Source organism: Podarcis erhardii (assembly GCF_964252035.2).
Source record: "Podarcis erhardii genome assembly, chromosome: 6".
In the NCBI taxonomy this organism is placed as follows: Eukaryota; Metazoa; Chordata; class Lepidosauria; order Squamata; family Lacertidae; genus Podarcis; species Podarcis erhardii.
In genome coordinates, this window is record NC_138510.1 from 53,287,383 (window position 1) to 53,310,379 (window position 22,997).

At 40.2% G+C, this 22,997-nt stretch overlaps 1 protein-coding gene across 6 annotated transcripts in view; it reads left to right on the plus strand.

Annotated features, from left to right (window-relative positions):
• Positions 1-20,829, plus strand: part of MAST2 (microtubule associated serine/threonine kinase 2) — a 152,944-nt gene extending 132,115 nt beyond the window's left edge. For 5 of the 6 annotated variants that reach the window (XM_081868214.1, XM_081868215.1, XM_081868218.1 and 2 more), the window contains 13 exons: positions 771-903; positions 1,504-1,669; positions 1,906-2,007; positions 2,412-2,534; positions 4,169-4,278; positions 6,011-6,162; positions 7,816-8,102; positions 9,084-9,299; positions 10,962-11,188; positions 12,406-12,528; positions 13,977-14,113; positions 14,550-14,737; positions 15,187-20,829. In XM_081868214.1, the coding sequence (XP_081724340.1) occupies positions 771-903; positions 1,504-1,669; positions 1,906-2,007; positions 2,412-2,534; positions 4,169-4,278; positions 6,011-6,162; positions 7,816-8,102; positions 9,084-9,299; positions 10,962-11,188; positions 12,406-12,528; positions 13,977-14,113; positions 14,550-14,737; positions 15,187-17,291 (4,069 nt within the window). In that variant the 3' untranslated portion in view covers positions 17,292-20,829. The remainder of the gene's footprint in view (positions 1-770; positions 904-1,503; positions 1,670-1,905; positions 2,008-2,411; positions 2,535-4,168; positions 4,279-6,010; positions 6,163-7,815; positions 8,103-9,083; positions 9,300-10,961; positions 11,189-12,405; positions 12,529-13,976; positions 14,114-14,549; positions 14,738-15,186) is intronic. The other variant, XM_081868216.1, reaches the window with a different exon arrangement.
• Positions 20,830-22,997: the final 2,168 nt, after the last annotated feature.

Sequence of the window (22,997 nt, forward strand, 5' to 3'; positions counted from 1 at the left end):
TTCTTTACAGATGTCATTCTGTGCTTTTATTAGTGAAATATATTCGAAATATATTTAGGCGATTCATGATAGCTTAAATTTGAAGTGAGAGTTAAATTTTAAATATAACAAAGTGGGGGATCCCATTGTCCCTGTGCAGTGCCTATACTTTAATAGCTGCTAAAAATGCAGACAGGGCACAACTTTATAGCAGATATCTTGGCTCAAACTTTAATTTTAAATGTTTGTGTACAAAGTTGCTCAGAAGTGAATCAGTAAGACATTAAAATGTTGCTGATCACTTTCATGCCCAGCTAAAGATACTCATGCTGATCTTTACAGTCCTGTGTGGCCTGAAAGTCATCACATTGAGATCAGTACGAGAGGCCCTGATCAGTGTTTCCTCACTTAAGAGTGTGCCTTCATTGTGGAAAAGAGTATATCTGTAGAATTCTCTGCCTGTGGAGGTTTGCCTCTATACTATGTGGCAGTCAAGACCAGTGGCGTAGTGTGGGGGGTGCGGGGGGGGGGGGGCCGGCCGCACCGGGCGCAACACCTGGGGGTTAGAGTTAGGGGACGCAAATCCACGGGTTAGGGGGCGCAAATCCACAGGTTAGGGGGTGCAAATTACTTGCCTTGCCCCGGGTGCTGACAACCCACGCTACGCCACTGGTCAAGACTCTAAATTAAGGACATTTTATCAAGTGTTTTGGTAGATCATAAACAGTATAACATATATAAAACTTTAGTTTGCTTTACTTTTCAGTAACGCTTACCTATTTTTGCTTCAGTCTTCTCATAACATCGATGGGTCACATCAAGCTGACAGACTTTGGCCTCTCTAAAATTGGCTTAATGAGCTTGACAACCAACCTATATGAAGGACACATTGAGAAAGATGCCAGAGAATTCTTGGATAAGCAGGTACTTTGAAGTTTTCTTTTTGAAACATCTATAAATAACTGCACATGCTGTTCTTTAAGGAAGCCAGTAGCAAGTATGTGCCCTGCAGGTTTTGTGACATGTATCTCTTTGATCCACAGGTGGTATAATAAAATCCATATTTATTAAAGATCCCTAGGTATAGGGCAGTTACAGATACAGTTCCATTTGGACTGCAAAGCTACATTCATGCTGATGACCCTTGTGTACATCTTCAAACATTTGAAAGTTAAAAATCCTTATATAATTTGTTCAAAGCCGTGGCACTATTGGACTTCTTAATGAAATAAAAAAGGAATGTGAGTTGTCTTCATGGATGCATTTTATTTATGAAGAAAGTTTCAACTATAAAAGGACAAAAGTTTTGTTTTTAAAATCTTCTGAACCATCTCAGGATAATTGCAGTAACTTTGTAACTCCTAATTGGCTTCGGTGTGGGGTTTTAAGTTTTCTAATATGAAGTTACATTCTCTGGGATGCTTCCAGTAGGAAAGATAATCTTCATTCCTTGAGCTATGTGGAACAACAGTGATTTTGAATGCAATAGCTCATTTATCTCCCCTCCCCCTGCTTCTTGTTCAGGTGTGTGGGACTCCAGAATACATTGCTCCAGAAGTGATCTTGCGGCAGGGTTATGGAAAGCCTGTGGATTGGTGGGCCATGGGAGTAATCTTGTATGAGTTTCTAGTTGGCTGCGTTCCTTTTTTTGGCGACACACCGGAAGAATTATTTGGACAAGTTATCCACGGTATGTGTCCTACCTTTATAAGCAAAAAGGGTTGTCTCCCTGTATTTGGTGAATGGCTCCAAGTCTACTTATTTGGCTCAGGAGGTGTTGGGAAGTTCCACTGACCCTGCAGAAACAGCTTTTGTACAGCACAGAAAGCTGCATCTTTGTTGGGGGTGGGGAAGGCAATAAAATCTCATTCCCCGGGCAGAATACTGCATTTTTCTATTCTAATCCTATCAAACTAATTTATATAGATGAAATTGCCTGGCCAGAAGGAGATGATGCTTTACCACTAGATGCGCAGGACCTCATCGGTAAACTTCTCCGACAAAATCCTATGGAAAGGCTGGGAACAGGTACAAACTCATTTTTATCATAACGCTTGTGGGAAACTCTGAAATATAACCACAGGATGTGAAAACCAACCCCCAAACCTGCTAATTGCAAGGGGGGAGTATGGTGACCATGCAGTTAACCTTCTCAGTAATCTGCTGTTTCCTCAGTCTTTGGCAGACTGGCCATTAAAAGTATATAGGGTTCTGCAGCAGAAATATGTCATTATAAATGGGGAGCAAGAGCTGAATGGTGCAATTTCCTCCCCATTCCCTGACCTGTTCCCATCATAGCAATTGGGTCTTGTAGTTGAGCTCTACTTTGTTCTAACAGTAGACTGATGTTTAAACATTTTTTGAAGGGTAGACTTACTGGCTTCATTTACTATGACATGGTTTAAGAATTCCTAACAATGTTGTCATTTCAGGGAGTGCTTTTGAGGTGAAGCAACACAGATTCTTCAAGGATTTGGACTGGAATGGATTACTCCGACAAAAGGCAGAATTTATTCCACAGTTAGAATCGGAAGATGACACAAGCTACTTTGACAGTAAGGGGGGAAAGTTGACTGTTAACTGTAGATGATTTTCAGTATTATTGTTAATATTGTGTATTAAGATGTGCACGTAAGTAGCTTGCAAACCTGTTAATGAAAGGGAGTTATGGGCATATTTTGAGCTTTCAGACAAAACCCATTCAACCTTCTGATTCAGAAATCATTCACTCACACAGCCTCATACTGCATTACGCCTTGCAAAAAATGTCATTCTTGGATCCCAATGTAATGTTCAGAAGTCTGAGTTATATTAAGGTTCTTCTGCATTGTGCAGATAAACTCATGATAAGCTTTTAGTTGGATTGGATTTGAAAGTAAAACTTTGTGCATTGGAAGTTGGTGTTATATGAGGAAATGAAGTAGTAACAGGGAGAATGCTATAAAATAGGCAAGACCACTAAGGATGATCTGTTGCACATACTGATCTATAAAGTTTGCACTAAACTACTCATAGTAAAATAAAAGACAATTTGTAGACTATTGTAGAGAGAGCTTCGAATTTGAGAAATCTGACAAAAGGCCTTGAGAAGTCTACCTTACCCAGATACAGGTTTTCTTTCAAGCTAAGCCTCCCAGATAGGAATTGTCATTTCTGTCTCCTATACAGCATGCAGCTGGTGTTGAGGCCAACTATAATCAATATGTACCTGAAAAGGTGGATTTTATTTGCTTCTGCAGCACAGCATGTGCATCAAGCAGCTCAATTAAGTATTTTGGTTTGTTGTTTTGAGTTGTCAGTTTCAAAATTAGAATTTAAAATTAGACTAATTGTCATTCTGTCTTGCTAGCCCATTGCTCCTTATATGCAATGATTAAGTTCCATCATGGCTATGAAAACTACCAATTACAATTGAATTGGTTTCTGCTAAGAAAAGTTATCACTTTTCAGTCCCACCGTTCTGTTGTCAAGATGCGTTGAGTACATTTATTGTCTCAGCTACTTGAGGATGTGAATATTAGTGCAGCTAACAGACAATCTGTTGTTTACTCCGCAAGTGTGACAGAGGTATAACAGTAAAAGTAGCTTCAGTTGCTCTTGCTGTAGCAAAACTATATTAAAAGTAATTTGAATGTGCACAGCCAGGCTAACAGGATTTCTACAACCATGATGTTAATAATTGAAACTCCGCCTTTTTATTGTAGTCATGGTGGACTGACAAGAGAACTGCCTGAATCTTTGGTTTTAAAAGTTTGAAAAAGCTGTACTTTTGTAATTCGTTTTGATAACTTTGTGTACCTTATGGCCAGGAAAAATGAAAATTTGATGGTGAAAGAAAACAATGACTGCTATCTAAGAATCAAGCCAAATTATATTCCACTTGTATAATTGATGAATCTCAGGAAAGTCCCTGATCTCAAGTAGGATATTTATTTGTAAGTCCCAAGAGTGCCAACTGTTCCTTGCCTGTTGAATGTTGTTGTTGTTTAGTCGTGTCCGACTCTTCGTGACCCCATGGACCAGAGCACGTCAGGCACTTCTGTCTTCCACTGCCTCCCGCAGTTTGGTCAGACTCATGTTTGTAGCTTCGAAGACACTATCCAACCATCTCGTCCTCTGTCGTCCCCTTCTCCTTGTGCCCTCCATGCCTGTTGAATACATGACCTCAATTTTGTGTTCTCGTTTGCAGCTCGCACCGAGCGATATCAGCATTTAGATTCTGAGGAAGAGGATGACACGAATGATGATGATCATGTGGAACTCAGGCAGTTTTCCTCATGTTCACCAAGGTTTAGCAAGGTATATATTTTTAATAAATAGTTGGGATTTGAACTCTGTTGTGGTCAAAACAGTATGAACCAGCTGTATGATATCTATAACTTACATGGAAGCTAGGCTGTTTAGGAGGTACAATGGTACCTTGGTTCTCAAACTTAATCCGTTCCAGAAGTCTGTTCCAAAACCAAAGCGTTTCTAAACCATGGTGCACATTCCCATATAAAGTAATGCAAAATGGATTAATCTGTTCCAATCTTTTAAAAACAACCCCTAAAACAGCAATTTAACATGAATTTTACTATCTAATGAAACCATTGATCCATAAAATGAAAGCAATAAACAATGTACTGCAGTCACACAATCAATCAGTCAATCAATCAGTAGCTGAACTGGGTTCCACACAGTCACAGTCACAAAAACAAAAGAGCCGTAAAAACAAAAACGCAAAATAAATAGCAAAACCAGACAGAACTCAGAGTAACACTCAAAATAGAATCGTGGTGCTCAAAACGAAGCACATTCGGCTTCTGAAAAAAGTTCGCAAACTGGAACACTTACTTCCAGGTTTGCATTTTAGCTTCCAAGTTGTTTGAATACCAAGGTGTTTGAGAACCAAGGTACCACTATAATTACTTACCTGTACAAGAGCTGCCCATTTGTAAATGGACTCTGGGCCCAACAGAGTTCTGTGCTGTGATTGATGGGATTGAATTAAACACAGAGCAGCATACGTGCTCTGTCAACTTTTGTGGGGGTAGGAACTTGTTAGAGATGACACACATAAGCAGGCCTTTTTTCGGAATTATTTCAGTAGAAGAATATAAAAGACGTTAGGAGAAAATTGAAAATTCGTAGCAGGATTTTCAGAAAAGATCCTAGAACATGATGGTTGCTTAGTAATTAGCAATACTAATAGGCATGAGCAGAATGCCTTATGTCCTGCTCAGGCCTTATGTCCTGCTCAATGAGCTCTCTAGAAAAATCCAAATGGATTTTGAAATTTGACTTCTGAACCAGAATACTCAGTGATGAGGCACAAAATGAGGTACAGATGCAGTATTTGGGGGGACACGGTGCAAAACTGAGCTGATGTAGCCCTGCCTGTGTCTTGAGCTCTGAAAAATAATACAGCATTCATCATGTGGGTGGCATGAAAGGCTCATTATAGTTTGAAAATGTTGTCTGACAATTCATCCAGATAATTTATTAATAGCTATCCTGTTGATGTTGTGAATTTTTAATAATGTTGTTTTCATCAGTCTCATATGCAAATCAGGTTCTCAGTTGAGTTCAGTTTTATAAACACAGATTTCTCTCTCTCTCTCCTGTTAACTGTTCAATGATTTAAAATGTCATTGTAAAGCAGTTGTTGAGGCATGATTGACTAAGCAAATTAGTCAGTAGGGTGTAGGATTTCTTTTTTAAAAAATCTCTCTTGGTTAAGCTTGTACTACAGAATTTCTAGAAATAGATTTTCTCTGGGGTTGGAAATCTTAACACCCTCACCATTAATTAAATTGGTGAAGCTTTGTTTTCCAAAACCTCTGTTGCAAGCATAGAACTTAAAAGCACTTTACAGAAATAACAGCAATTTGTGGGCACCTACATCTTTTTGTTGGCTCAGCAGATAATTAAAGGACATTGCCAATTCCATCTTTTCAGTTTAAAAATTGGAATTCTGAAATATCCTGCGATTTAAAGAGTCTATCAGTGACCGTTGTCATTCTAATATACAATTTGATTGTACCTATAGGTGTACAGCAGTATGGAACGTCTTTCCATCCATGAAGAGAGGAAAACGCCACCGCCTACCAAGCGTAGCCTGAGTGAGGAAAAAGATGACAGACTAGAAAGCCTTGGCCTGAAGTGTCGAGACCGCAGCTGGGTGATTGGGTCTCCTGAAATGTGAGCGTAACAAATGCTAGGTGTCCTTTACTTTTTCTCCCTGCCTCTGGATTAAAATAATGTTTGTGGGGGCAAAGAAGCAGTGTATGAACAGATAAACTTCGTAATATGCTAATATTCCATGAAGCGTTGCCAGACTTTTATCACAACAAATATAATGCAACAAGTTTTACTGTTAAGCAAAAAAGTATTTTGTGAGGGGTCTTAATCAACACAGTGCTCCCCAGATGTTGTGAGCCACAGCTCGTCTTATCTCTGACAGTTGACTGTGGTGGCTCAGGCTAATGGAAATTTTACTCCATAGCATCTGAATGACAGACACCATGCTGGCTACCTTTTGTCTAAAAGGGATGCTCACATGAACATCCAAATAAAGTACCAGTGTAGAGGTTTTTACAGTCATGTATTTAAAGAAACGTATTGGTACTTCTGATTATGCTGAATACCAATGTTCCCTTCTAATACACGTCTAAATATTGGACTTGGTAGCTTAATATTTCAAGCTGCAATTCTGTATATTCTGCTTAAATCTCAGTGATAGTGGAAAACAATATGCAGCTTCAGTAAAGATTGTTTTTAAACTGTTCTCCAAAAAACTCTTCTATCAAAATAAAATGCCTTCACTCAACTACCAAAATGCTTAATTTGGCTGAAAGGAATGATTTCTTTAAAAGTAAGAGTGGGGAGGAAATCATATATACAGCTGTTGTGGCCATTAATCATGCCTTCCCCTTTTTCGATACTAAATGGAAAAACAGTAGTTTATGACTTGTACTCAATGCTTCACTTGGATCTTTCATTGGTAGTGCTGTGTAGCATAGTGTTAAAGAGTATGAGGAATTAGCTGGTACGTTCCTGCTTCAAAATGTGACTTTTAGGCAAGTGAAACCATCTCCTAGCTTTGCTGAGATAATGGAATATAGAGTACAACCCTCAAATTGTACTATATCAATTCTGCTGCAATTGGTGTATAAAATTTCAGTATAAAAGGTTTTAGATTTCTGAAAGCTTTATTTCTAAATATAAAATCCACTTATACTTTGGTTTTGGTGTACAGTGGTACCTCAGGTTACATACGCTTCAGGTTACATACTCCGCTAACCCAGAAATAGTGCTTCAGGTTAAGAACTTTGCTTCAGGATGAATACAGAAATTGGGCTCCAGCGGCGCAGTAGCAGCAGGAGGCCCCATTAGCTAAAGTGGTGCTTCAGGTTAAGAACAGTTTCAGGTTAAGTACGGACCTCCGGAACGAATTAAGTACTTAACCTGAGGTACCACTGTATTGAAAAATAGAAAGAAATGTAACCACAGCTACCTATATTGATAGGGAGCGTGGGCTGTTTGAGATTAAAAGTTTTGATAAATTGCTCAACATATTTGTGAAATTTGTGGCTTCAATAGTGGCTTTTTAGTCTTTTCAAATCATCTAATTTCAGTTCTGTCTTGACTGAAATACCATCACTTTGATTAACAAATCATAGCACCAAATTATCTTGCCTTTTTTATAAGCATGTCAAAGTTTGCTCCAACTAGATTGCTCATTCTTGACTTTTGCTTTATTATGCTTGTATATCATTAACAGTAGCTGCATCTTGAAATCACCAACTTCCTGAAAAATAAATTATCTGGGGTTGTTCTGTTCTCTCCCCCCAGACTGCGTAAACATCTCTCAGTGTCTGAATCCTCTCACACAGAGAGTGACTCCAGTCCACCTCTGACTGTCCGCCGACGATGCTCTGGGCTTCTAGACATGCCCCGCTTTGCCATTTCAGCTGAGGAAGAAGGTAAAAAGAAACAGCTGGATGGGACGCAGCCACGGGAAAGCCACCCTCTTCCAATTCCAGAACAACCTGTGGAGCGAGAACTACAACTGGATGATGAGGATGGGTTTAAAACACCCTCCTCAACTGTCAGTAATATGAGCAGCTCAACACTGACAGGTATGTGCCTTTCAAGATGGAAGCATTGTCTCCGCTAGGTGCACTAAGCTTATTGTTATCTGGGCAGGTCATTCTAAACATCTCCCTACACAACATGGGGTAGAAAGATTTTGCCTCCCTGGATGCTTCTGTTCTGTTAGGCATCTATGCATAGGCGTCATATTGAACAGGGAGTATGTGCATAAATGTCACATAGATCTGAACAGTGTGGGTGATACCACACATACAGTCTGGGGATCAACAGTGCAATTTGGCACTACATGCACTGGATTTTACATTCATAAACCATATGCAGATGTTAACCCACACATAGATGTCCAGTGATCTCTCTGAGGTGATATAGATAGACCTGGGTGGCAGGGAGTTGCAGTCTTGCTCACCTGTCGCAGGTAAGGAGATTGTTTCTCAAGAAGCTTGTTACTCAAGTTTGCACAGTTCCACAGGGCCAGTAGCTGGCTTCACTTTGGAACCGTAAAAAAGCTAGACTGCTTTTTTGTCGGGTCCATGTTAAAATATTAAAAGCTATCTCATAATGCCTTCTATAATACAGAACATCTTGTTTAGAAGTAGCAAACAAACAGGTTATGGTCTTTGTCCCCAACTTTTGTTGATAGACTAACTGGTCTTTTTTCATCATGTTGTTTGGATCTTTAATACCACCCCTCCCTCAAAAAAATCTCAGACTTCTGCTGCTTCCAACACAGTGGCAGAGTTAGCTTTATTCAGGGTGTTTGGGGTGAAGTTTCTTTGGCTTAATTATGTGTTTTTGTAGCAGAAGGAAAACATGGTAATTTTGTTGAGATTATAACACCCCTAGTTAAATGCATCTATAAATAAGGCTTCAGGGCTTGGGTTTGCTTCTGAGGAAAGTTCACTGTCGGGCTGTGTGTAAACATGACTTTGATTTCATATACGTGCCTGCGGGGGAACAGACTGTTAGAAATTCCCTATGGTTCTAATCTATTTTAATTGATACTGTAGCTGGAAGCACTACAGACTTCTCTGATCAGTGCACTCGCAGTAATAGCAACGAGGGCCCAGAGTTTACTACTCCTAAAGCCACAAGTGACTTGGCAGTGCGGCGAGCCCGACATAGGCTACTCTCTGGGGAGTCTGGGGAAAAACGGACCACACGTCCTGTTAATAAAGTGATTAAGTCAGCATCGGCCACAGCCCTCTCTCTCCTAATTCCTTCAGGTAAGATACGGAAAGAGTATCATTTGGGTGACTTGCTTAAAACCAGAGGACTTTTAAGCACTTGAAGTAATACCTTTATATATTTCAAGTTGGGCCAAGATTCATTTAAAGTCATGTTGTTCTGGCGGTGAAGATGCAGTGATTTGCCATTTATAACACAATTATATACCAAGGACAGCAATTTATTTGTCAGCTTTTTAACTACATCTACCATAAGCTATTTTATTATAGTTTCTTAAAATGCAGCTTCTTTTGTTTGTAGATGTTTATGGAGCAGCATGTTAAAATTGCAAGCATGAGAAAAATGTAGGTGTCTTGTAGCTGTGCAGGCATCTACCGACATTACTGCATTTCAAGAATTTCATGAACAGCTGAGATGGTGCAAAAATAAATAAATGCTGCAATGGATCAAGTTACTAAGTTCATTTGAACCATAAAAATAGAAATCTAACCTCAATGTGGCAGCAATATGGCCCTAGGCAGCTATTTGCATATAACCCTCTCCTGACGGCTCATTCTTAAGGAGCTGTGCACTGCTCCCGGCATGTCATTAGCTCTAACATTCATTGAAAGAACAAGCTGTGGGTGAATTTACTACTTAAGTCAACAGAATGAGTTTCAAATGGGTAAAATTCGCTGTGTGGGTTTGCCCTTTTTCTCATTGCCTGCCATAGACAGTATTGGTTCATATCTGTGGTCAAGTTCACCATTTTATGTCCAGAAGTGAGTCAATGTGGGCCAATATTTCCCATTTACTTAACCATTACCACCTGCTGTTTGCTCCCATTGTCTGGTATACTAGACAGTGTGGTTAAACAGTGAATAGGGAATATGGCAATTCAGTTCACAGCCAGAGGCTGTGGATGAATATCCTTTATGAAGTTGCTTAATCTCACATCATCCTATGGTATTAAATGCCTTAAAAAGTGCTTCTTTTTAATGTCCTGACTCTTGATTCAAGTGGCCATCAGTTTCTTTTTTTTATTTTATAGAATATTTATTAAGGTTTTCAGAAATAATACAATGAAAAAACCAAAAAGAAAAAATAACAAAAATATAAAAATACAAAGATAAAAACAACCAAAAAAGAAAAGAAAAGAAAAACACTATCAGTTTCATTTCATGTTCCTAGGGTTGGTCTGTTTATATGAAACATTTCTCTATACCATTAATATTTTTCTAAACTTCCGTCATGCCTTCTGTAATTTTTCCAAACTAAACAGCCAAAACACTTCAGGCTTTCTTCATGAGGAAGGTGCTCCAACCTCTTGATCATGTTAAGCCTGTCAAATCACTCCTTTTCAGACAGGTGATTTTATAAAAGAAGAAAAACCCATAGCTTCAGATCTGAAATCAGAATATTTTTTAGGACATGCTTACAGGTCAGTTACAGAATAAGAGTATAACTTGGCTAGGTTAGCGGTGACAAATAATGCACAATCCTGATATTCCGTTTCTCTGATGTTGATTTGTTAAAACATATTTTCAATGGCCAAGAAAAGAGGGATCAAGTGTCACTAGGCTTTTTCAAATGCAAGTGCTATAATTCTACAAGTGTTACAAATCAAGATATTTGGTTCCGCTTTCATAATTTAATGCACATTGTATTTTCTTATGAAAACCAGGCTTTCTAATTTGCAGTCCTTCTTTATTTTCATGTAGAGCACCATACGTGTTCTCCATTGGCCAGTCCAATGTCACCTCATTCTCTCTCCTCCAATCCATCTTCAAGAGACTCATCTCCAAGTCGGGACTTTTCTCCTGCTGTCATGAATCCCAAACCACCAATCATCATCCACCGAGCTGGGAAGAAATACGGCTTCACACTTCGTGCCATTAGAGTCTACATGGGGAACAGTGATGTCTACACAGTGCAACACATGGTCTGGGTACGTTCCTCTCAGTCATGATATGACTCGCTTATAGCCTAATTTGGAAAGAACCTTTAATTAACTGGGCCCAATAAAATCCCTTGTTTTTCCTTGGCTCTTCTCAGAATCAACGCAGAAATATATGGGTGGGGGGTGGGAAGCTCCCTATCAGAGTTGTAACCCCTGGGTTAATTACATTTAATTCCTTCTGAGCTGTGTTGACAATGATGGTCTGCTTCGGATCATCTCCTTCCCTTAGGATTTTTCACACATCTGCCTGGAGTTGATTACATGTCTTAAAGCATCACTGTCTTCCCACTGAATTGACTAGGGACTTGGAATTCAGTTCAGCTGTGAATTATACAAGGGGCTTGCTGTGCGTGCTTGCTGTTTCTCCTTCACCCGTATTCTCAGACAGCCTGTCTTGTATACGTGTTCTCTTTTTGAAGTTTATATGCGATTGTTTGCCAGAGCCATTCCCCACAAAGAATGTTTCTCAGTTTTAATTGCATGATGCTCACAGGTTAAAAAGAAAAAAAGAAATGGGAGGGGAAAGAGTGCCCCAATTTCCCTATAGACATCACTTAAGGTTTCCTCATCAAAATGGTGATTATTGTTTGAATCTAATTATCAGTGATACAATAATAATATGGAATAGAATAATTGCTTTTGTAAATCTGCTTCTGATCCTTATTCTGCTTGACCTTGACAAGGACTGCATTATGTAGAAGACTTAGCTGTCATAAGGCACAGGATCACATGCCACAAATTGAACACGTCATCATTTGGGTTGTTTGTTTTCATGGTTGCAATTGATTGTTTACCCATCTTGACTCATAAATATTCATAACTATTTGTATTGGGAGAGAAATTATTATTAATAACTTAGAGATGAGTAGCAGAACCACACCACATGCCATGCAGCTATAAGGCCCCAGGTGCAGTCCCTGACATCTCCAGTTAGGTAGATAAGCTGAGAAAGACCTCTGCCTGAGACCCCAGAGAACCTACACTAGATAGACGAGTGGGCTAGATGAGCCAGCAGTCTGACTTGGTATGAGGCAGTTCATTTATATCTTCACAAAGGTCCAAATGAAAAACTTGGTAGTGAGCATAGCATCGCCTTATAGCATATAGTGCATAGAAATTCTGAGACTGGTTTGTATGTAGAGTTGAGGGCAGATAACATGAACAGATGATTTGTTGAAATTTATGTATTGTCTCTATATTGTCAGCATGTAGAAGAAGGTGGCCCTGCAAGTGAGGCTGGTCTGAGAGAAGGGGACTTGATAACCCATGTGAATGGAGAGCCTGTACATGGACTGGTTCATACTGAAGTGGTGGAGTTGGTCTTGAAGGTAAAGATGGAGTATACACACGTGCTGTGCGACAAGTGCAATGTGCATAAACATAAATACTTAATAAAAAAGGGATGCTTACCCCAAGGAGGTTCTCCTGGAGTATCCCTTTGTGTCATATTGGTGTCTGACCATTTATTTCCCCAGACTTTGCTTTATCTTGCTGATGATTTTAATCTATGTTGCTTTTGTATGTTGCTCTTTGTATGCTGTTCATTAGTTTTAATTATTTTATTTGTATTTTGATTACTATATTGTACACTGTTCCTGAAGATTGGTTTTGAGAGGCAGGGTAAAAGTTTCAAGGAGCCTTGCGTTGTTAAGGCTTCTGCAATACAGAGCCTAGCATATTGTACTAGAAAAATAGAGGCAGATGAACCAAAACCATTAATAGCAGCATTACTAAAACATCAATCCTTTTTCACCATAAGGAACATGCTATTTGAATTATTCTTCTAATTTTTAAGCTGCAAAACACTATTTTCTCTTATTGCTCTCATTGTAGATTGAAAACTATTTTTTTAAGCATTTTGCTCTGATTTGTCTTAAGGCTTTTCCACATGGTAAATGTGAAATGATTTCTTTGATTTGGAAGGTCCAAATGCTTTTCTTCAGGGTAGTGCTTCTGATTCATTTTCCTAACACTCAGACTGTAATATATTGTTGCTGTCGAAAAGTTTTATCTAGCTAGCATTTGAAGTGCTTTCTGGAATACAATTTCGCAAGTAGATTAGTGCCTGTGACACCACAGAAGTTGCAAGCCTTCCTATGCTATGGAGCAGCAGTGGAGTTCAGTTGACAAAGAAGGAACTTGCATGAGAAATGCAAGGAGCAAATGCACTTTGAACCTGTTGCCTGAATGGGGAGTAATTGGAATAAATATTTCTTTAGAGCAGGGATGGGAACTGTGACCCTCCTGTTGTTGTAGGACTCTTAACCTCCCAGCCACCATGGTCAATAGTGAAAGATGATAGGAATTGGTCCAACAACATATGGCAGTCCACAGGTAACCCATCCATGCTTTAGAAGAGGAAGGAATACCAAAGAGAAAACCAAGTAGAAGTGCTGGAGTTGGGAAATGCTGCTTGAAATAATTTCTAGCATGAAGCTGCTGGACATGTAATTTTGATTGTCTTCTGGTTACCTTAACAAATTTATGTTGCATAATGGGAATCACAGTGTTGAAACTATTTGGAGCTGTCCTTCAACTAGAAAAAATGTTGCTTAATTAGTTGAAAAACCTGTGACTCAAGAAGACCTTCTAGCAGCATTTTCTAAAGACAAAATGAATAAATACATATTGGAGAAGAAACAGAATTACAGAGGCTATTTTAAGCCACACAGTGGTAGACTGGCATTTCCCCTAGCATTAGCATCCAGCTCAACCAAAATACTCATGAGAGATAAAGAGATAAGTAAAATGTGTGTGTGTGTTTTCTTGTTGGCAGAGTGGAAATAAAGTGTCCATATCTACTACACCTTTTGAGAACACATCAATTAAAGTGGGGCCAGCTCGGAAGGCCAGCTATAAATCAAAGATGGCAAGGAGGAACAAGAAAAGCAAAACAAAAGATGGACAGGAAAGGTTAGTGATGCTTTCTCTTAGGAAATGAAATTATGCTCTGATAGCAGTTGCCAAGGAAAATTGCAGAAATATCTTCTGCCAGTGAATGTTCTATATCACAAGAATTACACAGTGAGAAACGATTTTAGTAAGCTATGGGTTGCACCCAGAGTTCCGTAAGTGAAGTTCCTGCTTATGAACAGGGTGGTCTCAGAATTGCCTCCATCTGCACCTTCTAAAAATCTATTCTGGATTCCTGTAGGGTCCTCTGCATGGGAATAGCACAGGGTAGGGTTGCAGGGAGAAAGGGAAACCGGCAAAATTTGCCCACCCCCCTGCACCTTGTCTACAGAAGTCTCTGCTGGATCCAAGTTTTTGCTGGGAAAAGATGCATATCAAAGATGCTGATCCTATTTGTTTTTACAAATAATGATAGTATTCGCTTTCACTTTCTCAGTAAGAAGAAGAGCTCTCTGTTCAGGAAGATTACCAAGCAGGCTTCTCTGCTTCACACCAGCAGGAGTTTGTCTTCTCTCAACCGTTCTCTGTCATCTGGAGAGAGTGTTCCTGGTTCACCTACTCACAACCTCTCCCCTCGTTCACCAACACAGAGTTACCGATCTACTCCTGAGTCTGCACATTCAGGTAAAAGGGGAAGCAGGGAGTAGAGAATGGCAGACCTTAAGCAAATTTTTCGGACTTGGTAGTAAAAATGTAGAATTTTCTCAGCCTGAGGGGCACAAGGAGACATGTCTTACAAACTATCAGGGTTCCCAAAGTTAAGCATGAACCTCTTGGAAGAGGTGAAAGGGTTTGATGGCTGTTACGTGAATTCTCTCACTGTGTTGTGGCCAAGCACCAAAAATTATAATGTGGTGTAGAAAATAGTGGGGGAAAGCAGCACAATCGAGACAGGGTGTAGCTGACTGATATTTTCTGTTGCAGTGGACCACAACTGCCTAAATTCAACTCCACCTTTGCCAGGTTGCAGTAGCCAACTTATTTCAAATGTGATGCACGTATTATAGCAGTTCCTAATGTTTCTCAATGTATTTCCATGCTTTTTTTAATATCCTACTTTTTTATGTTCACAGTTGGTGGAAACTCTTCTCAGAGCAGTTCACCTAGTTCGAGTGTTCCCAACTCCCCTGCTAGTTCGGGACATATCCGACCCAGCTCTTTGCATGGACTAGCACCAAAGCTTCAACGGCAATATCGATCTCCACGACGTAAATCTGCAGGGAACATTCCTCTCTCGCCACTAGCTCACACTCCCTCGCCAACCCCACAGTCTACGTCACCTCAGCGCTCCCCTTCTCCTTTGCCAGGGCATTCAGTTGGCAGTTCAGGCATCATGCAATCATTTCCTGTCAAGTTGCACTCCTCCCCACCTCTTGTCCGACAGATTTCAAGGCCCAAGAGTGCTGAGCCGCCAAGATCCCCTTTGCTGAAGAGAGTCCAGTCAGCTGAAAAACTTACCTCCTCTCTCTCTTCAGAAAAAAAGATGTCGTCTTCGCGCAAGCATAGCTTGGACATCTCCCATTCAGAATTCAAAAAGGAGATGCTCCAGAGAGATCCTGGCCTCCAAAGTTGGCAGGAATCCATGAGTGAAACAACTGGAGGCAAAGTTGGACTTGCAGAAAAAGGGACCCTGCAGAAACCTTCTTCCAGAAAACTGGGACCTATTCGGCACGATAGGGTGGAGCGAAGGGAGTCTCTACAGAAGCAGGAGGCCATCACAGAAGTAGATTCTTCTGAAGATGAAACTGACGAAGGATCAGAAGATAGTCAAGATGGGAAGAAAATGGACAGGCCAGCCTTCAGTAGAGACCACCAAGTTTCTGATCCTTTCTCCGAGGATATGAAGCATTCTTCCAAGTTGGAAAGCAAAGACAGTATGGAGGATGATGCGTTTCTTCCTGAGGAACCAAAAACTGTCAGTTTGCAGAAAGGGGCAGATCAACACAAACCAAAGGATGTTGCAAGGACACCACTGGCTGGTATAGATGAGTCACAATCTGAAGTTTGTGCGAGAACTTCTCCTATTGAAAAATTTGGTGACTGTGAAGCAGTTAAGCTAACAGATTCTGAAACCCAATTAGAGTCAGGACAAGGCAATACTCTCAAACTTGCTAATCAGAAATGTGCCTGTTTCGAAGATGCTGAGGACCCTAAACAAACTCTGATTATCCAGGAAAGCATAGACTGCCCAGAGCAGGTGAAGTGCCTACCAGTGAGATATCTGCAGCTCGGTCAAGGTGACTGTTCAGGGCTGGCAAGTGGCAAAGATAACCTGAAGGAATTTGCTTCTACAGAAACTACTTATATGTTGTCTCATGATATTATGCCTTTGTTAGCACTTTCTTCTTCTACTTGCACAACTAGCACAAGCTCTCATCCACTAATAAGCCAAATGGACTGCAAAGATGCACCTCTGAAACAGGAAGCCCAGTCTGTCAAGGAAAACACCAGTATTCCGAACCTGACAAGCAGTGGCAAAACATCTTCACAAAGGTCTCCTGATGCCGAAGAATCACAAGCTTTGTCATCTGCAGCATTAGTTTCAAAACACAAAAGTCATACAAGTGATACAAACTTAAGTTGTACTATAGGAAGACCAAGTCTCACACTTGATGCAGCAGCTGAAAATGGAAAATCAGTTTGCCCAGCTCCTTTAGCAATAGGTGCAAAAGGCATGTTGGGCCCAGGAAATATTAACGTATCTGGCTCAAGAGAACTAGAAAGAACAAGAGAAGAGTTCCCCCCGAAGGAACTGTTTCATATGAAAGAGAGTATGCCAAAGGAAGAAATGCAGGAAACACTAAAGGAAGGCCCAGGCCCAGTAACAGCCAAACCTTTCAGCATAGGTAGTCTCATTAAAATATGTGGTTCCCATATTGGGTCCGAAAGCCTAGCAGAGTCTTTGGAGCCAGAGTGTTCAGTGGGAGCAAAAGAGAAGCCAGGGACTGGTAATTCTAAGGTACCTGAAATTTTGGAGGACAGGTGGCAATTGCCTCCACCTGAAAAACAAGCAGATGGCACAGCAAGGCAGAGCACAGGGGTTTCATCTGGACCAGATTCTAGCCAGAATTCCAAAAAGGAAACTGTTCTGATGCCAGGAGAAATCGGAGAGGCTGGAGGTCAATCACAAACAAGAGACTTCCTGTTGTCAGATGGTGACGTCGTGAAGAAAACATAGCAACATATCTACATTCAGAAGCAAAGACAACATTAGTAGAACACAAATATAAAACACAAAACTTGTGCAACTTTTTTTGTTGATTTGTGTTTTCACACTCTTGCCTTTTTCATTCTTGCAATTCTATTTTTGTACTCAGCGTTTGATGCCTCTTAGCAGGATATCTTTAAAGCAAGATTTAAAAAATGATTTCCAAACTCCCCCCCCCCCCCAACATTTTTGGCCCTAAATTTGAAGCATTCTGTTAAATATCTATTTTCTTTCAAAATTCCAGGGAATTACATTTGCCAAATTAGACCACTCACTTGGAAATGGCACATTTTGAGAAATTCCAAATTTCAGTCCTTGTTTCCAAAATTTTAGGTCACGTATTTTAAGTTGGCAAGGATTAAAATAAACACTTTTGATGGCAGACTGTTCTGAATCATTATGCCACCTCACATATTTTCTTACATATCATAGATGTCCAATTTATGTATATCTGTGAGGAAACCTTGTGTCAGCTTGTGCAATGGGGCAATATCCTCCTTTTAAAAAGAACGTTAAGCAAAACGTCAAAATAAAATATTTAGTTTATCTCTGATTTTTTTTTTAAAAAGGCTTTGATTTAAAAGAAGATTACTTCTTTTTCTCCCTTTTTAGAATTTTTAATCCTTTTTGCTCAAAGTAGTCAGTAACCTCAAAAGAGGCACATGGTGCTTCAGTTAGGCTAACTCAGGAGTAAGGGGCCTGTAGGCTTTCACTGTAATTGCTAACTATAACTCCCATCATCCCTGAGTATTGGTCATGCTGCCTAGGGCTGATGGGAATTGCAGTCCAGTAACACCTGGAGGCCACAGGTTTCCCACCCCTGCTTTAGCAACCTAAGCTAACTTACTTTACTGACATGTTGCTGTGAGAGGCAAACATTTGGGACTATCACATCCCCAGTCTTATGGAGCTATCTTGATTGTTGTGGACGAAAGTTAAAATCCAGTGAAGTGTTCTCATTTGACTTTGTGAGTGAGAGAAGTGATCTTCATTGATTCATCAGGAGGCAGCTAAGACCAAACGGTGTCTAAGTGAAATGGTCCCGTTAGCATTAGTGTCTCTTTCCCAAGTGTAAGTAGGTAATTCAGTAAATTGACCCTTCAGTCATATAGAAAGTTTATTATAATTCAACCTTCCCTTCCATTGTTTAATCCACCTACTATCTTTCTTAAATGTCTATATTTTCTAAGTAACCTTTTGAATGTTTTTGAAAGTTCAACATCAGTTGGTGCTTTTTGCTTAAAGACATCTGAGTCTATGATACTGCACTGATACATACAGTATAGCACTAGCTGCAGCATTTCAAGTAAATTACTTATTGAATCTAATTACAGTTTATAGGCAAAAGTAACTATTTCCATAAACTCCACAATACTTACAGCCTTGCCTAACAAAATGCATCTGTATGTGTCTGTGTGAGCAGAAAAAGTAATTATTTGCATAGTCTGCTGTTCTACCTACAGAGGTGATCACATGTTGACTAATCGCTCTCCAGGGCAAGCACTGCAATTCATTACAGCACAGCTTTATTTCTCAGCCAGGTTTCTGATATGAAGGCTCTTCCTGCACCATTTCTCCTTACAGAGCCTACATGTACTTTTTGACTAGGAATATGCTCTTAAATCCTTAATTTATTATAATCTCATTTCAAGTCTTGCCCAAACTCCCTGATTCTCCCCACTACATACCCAATTATTTGGTTTTAGTTTTGGACCAATTTATTTTTGATTTGGGGTTTTCTTTATATTAGCCTGTGTGTGAGTGTGTGTGTGTGTGTGTGTGTGTGTGTGTGTGTAATAAAGGGAATAGTGTGTGTGTGTGTGTGTGTGTGTGTTGTAATGCTGCAGAAAGATCCATTGGCTTTCTCATATAGAACCTGAAGCTTCAGTACTCAAAACTTCAATAGTAGTTCCCCACAATGATTTAAGATCTGCTAATCTCTTTAATCCTGCCACCAGTGCACAATAGCTAAATTTATGCATTAACATTTTAAAAATAAACCATTAGGCTTTCGTCCATCCAGCCACACCTTTATCTTACCAGCCTTTCCTTTGCTGTGTTGCCCTCAGAACAGAGGCAACTGGGGCCTCAGTGAATACATACATTCAGAGAAAGGGAATTGATGGCATAGCCACTCAGAAATGCACATTAACTTGAATAATGTAAAAATATTAAATGCATTGATTTACCCTGTGTGAATTTGAGCCCCGGGGATGAATAATGTAGCTTCAAACATACCTTGTAGCATCTGTTTACACAAAGGCAGCCAAAGGATTTATATCTCTAGTTTAGCCAAATAAAGCATATTGGGCCATCTCATTTCTGTATAGATGCCACTTAGATATTACCTTTTTATGTATTCATTCTACCATTACCAGGAAACCTATGTAATTGTTAAAGCCTGCAGAAGCCTTCATTTTTCATGTTACTTGATATATTCCTGTAACTGTTGTCCCACTTCAGTAAAAATGATTGGCCACAAAAAATCATTGCAACGAAACCACATGGCAGTAAATCAGATTTATTCTTTGGACATCTAATATATATATATTGAAGAGTTCAGACAATCATGATGTTTCTGAGGGAAAAATTTAAGGTCTTAGGCTTAATATTTTTAAGTGCTTATCAGGAGGCAGCATGTGATGAGAGTTGAACTGATGTTGCCATGTTGAGGAGACAGGTGTTTGCATAACTATAGTCTAGTTAAGCCACTATATGTATACTGTGTTGATCCAGTTAGTTGAGACTGATCTCCATGATGTTCCATGAATGGGGGTGATTGGATAACTTTGTTTAGGCATGCAATATACACAGTTCCCTTAGCAAGTTGCTTTCCCACTTTCTCTTATTTTCGTTTGGTGTCTAGAATTTCAACTTTAGTTTCCTTCATACAGCCTTTAAACCTTTCAATATCCAGCTGGTGCATTTCTCAGCAATACTTCACACCATTATATGGTGCATCTAAAACCATCAACTAGATATTAAGTGTAAATATTAGACATTCACCTTGCCTAAAAACCACTCCTGGGGAACAATGCCTAAGACTTTTTGGTGTTTGTTATGCTACGGAAGAATACTCAACATAGACAGGGTAAAAGGAATGACCTGTGGGGCTTTTTTCCCTCATTAGCACTGAATTAAGGTGTTCTTTGGGGGTTTTGTTTGTTTCTTCCTGTGGGGAGGATTGTGTCTTTCTCCAGTTTTCTCTTACTGGACATGAAGGATGATGCCGTACTTCTAGTGGGTGATTTTACAGCTGTGTGTGTGTTTACATTGTGTTTTGGTTTTTGTTATTCTGGAGGCTGTGAGCCCACCTTTCAAGATGGGCTTCAATTTCAAGTTGGTGCCAATCAGCACCTGACTAGCAGAAACAGAATGTTGGGATATAAGTGTTTTTAGAAACTTGAACAATTGCCACATAATAGAGGTGCAATAATTTTTATTCCTGTTGTACCTGCATGTTGATGTTCAAATACTCCTGAAATACACTTCATTTTTTTTACATAAACCCGTGTCCATTTCTTAATTATTTCTCTTCAGAAAACATTTCCTGTGATACGTTGCATTAATGCTGTGTTTCACTTGATCCATGCTGAGTGTCCTGCAACAACCCTAATGGGCTTTGGTACAGTGGTTCAGTTCACATGTTGTAGCAAACTATACTTAATGGTTTACTGTAAACACAAAGATTGCTTCCACTTAGTTCCTCCCCTAGTGGGAGCTACAAACCACAATCCCTGGCTTAGCATTATGCCTGAGCCAGTGAATTCCCCCTCTCCCAATCCATGATGGGTAACCCAAGAAGAAACCTTTGTTTCACATCATGGTTTGTTTGGAGCAAAACAAATGTAGTACAGTGGTGCTTCGCAAGACGAAAAGAATCCGTTCCGTGAGTCTCTTCGTCTAGCGGTTTTTTTGTCTTGCGAAGCAAGCCCATTGACGGATTAGCGCTATTAGCGGTTTAGCGGCTTTTAGTGGCTTATCGGCTTATCGGATAAGCGGCTTATCGGCTTAGAAAAAGGGGGGGGAGGGAAAAAACCCCGCAGGAACTCACAAGACATTTTCGTCTTGCGAAGCAAGCCCATAGGAAATTCGTTTTGCGAAGCGCCTCCAAAACGGAAAACTTTTTCGTCTAGCGAGTTTTCCGTCTTGCGAGGCATTCGTCTTGCGGGGCACCACTGTACTATGCCAGGTATTGTGATTCATTAGTCCCTCCTAACTGTTTTATGATATGCAAATGCAACCAATGGGTGGATGCATATAAGACTTGCCAGTTGATAATGTACTTCAGTGTTCATGTCAACTGCTTCTTGATACTGTAGACTGCGTGCCAGTGTTATATGTACTGTGGTAATTTACCACTTGGTAAGTGGTCACCTGCATTTACTCCTGTTCTTCCATGAAATCTAGTTGGTTCATCATAACATAGTTCAATATACCAGCAGCCTGGGAAGATGGCCATGGGTGGTGGGTGCAGTTTTATTTGAGCAGTCATCCTATGCCTTCCTACCACTAATATGCAACATATTTCCGTACAAGTACTATGCTTGGGCATCATGTAAAATGAGCTCTGCGATTCCATAGTCTTGTTCCATAGACAGCCAGACACATGTACTCACATAAGAAATAAATGTAGAGCTATAAAAACCTTAAGAGAGGGCAGTGCCTGGGAGCTATCACCCTCTCTCCATTGTGTTCCTGCAGCAAAGGCTTAGGCTGCTGTGCAACAATTTAGCCCCTGCCACATTCCATTCCTGCGCCTCATGAGGGAAAACGAACTGTTTACTCAAGAGAGGAGGGAGTCAACAGCTATTCCTCTCCGTAAAATGCTGAAATGAAGTTACAGCTTTCAGCAGACACCATCATCTTATGAAGTAAGCCAGCTGTTTGTTCTGGATGTAAAACAACTGGGGACCAGGGCCTTTACATTGCTTTAAAGCATGTTTTATAGTTAATCCCTGCCCCTGTGTTTTGTTAAGGGTTGCTGGGAATTGTAAATTGGTGAAGGATAAACTACAGTGTCTAGAATTCTTGGGGGGGGGGGCACACATGCGGTTCAAATGTGGTCAAAAGGTATCCTGCGTCTGCAGCCGTAGACGTAGGCTAACGACCATCTTAAGCACACGGGGCTGATTCCAAGCTGCTCTAGGAGGCAGGTGGTCCCTCCTCCCAATATTAGCTCTTGGCTCACCAATGGCATGGCTTGCATATTTTTCACCACATAGAAAGGCCTTCATACTGCTGTTTGTTTCTTTATACACACCTATCCTGCAACTCCTGAGGGGAATTGAGAGCTGTTTGCTCAGAAGAGGAAAGGCTAAGGGCTTCAATAGGCTTGGCCTGCCTCTGTAAGGCACTGGGGTAGAGAATAAACGGGCCAAAGCAGCCACACTGCTCATGACAGCCCTGAGGTTAAAAAAGGCGGGAAAGCAGGAGAGGCCTATAGCACCTTGATGGGACATAGCTCTAGTTGCTGCTTGAGGCTGTGTTACATCTGCTGAGGTGAGGGATGCAGTGATGGCTGCCACTATGATGGAGATTATGATCACTGTCACCTGGGAACTAGGCCACATTTCAAAAGGTAAGGAAAAGGAGCAAAAACCACACAGTAGAAAAAATAATATTACCCAATGTGCTTCAGATCACTCTGGTCCTTCCTTAGGGAAACTATAATTT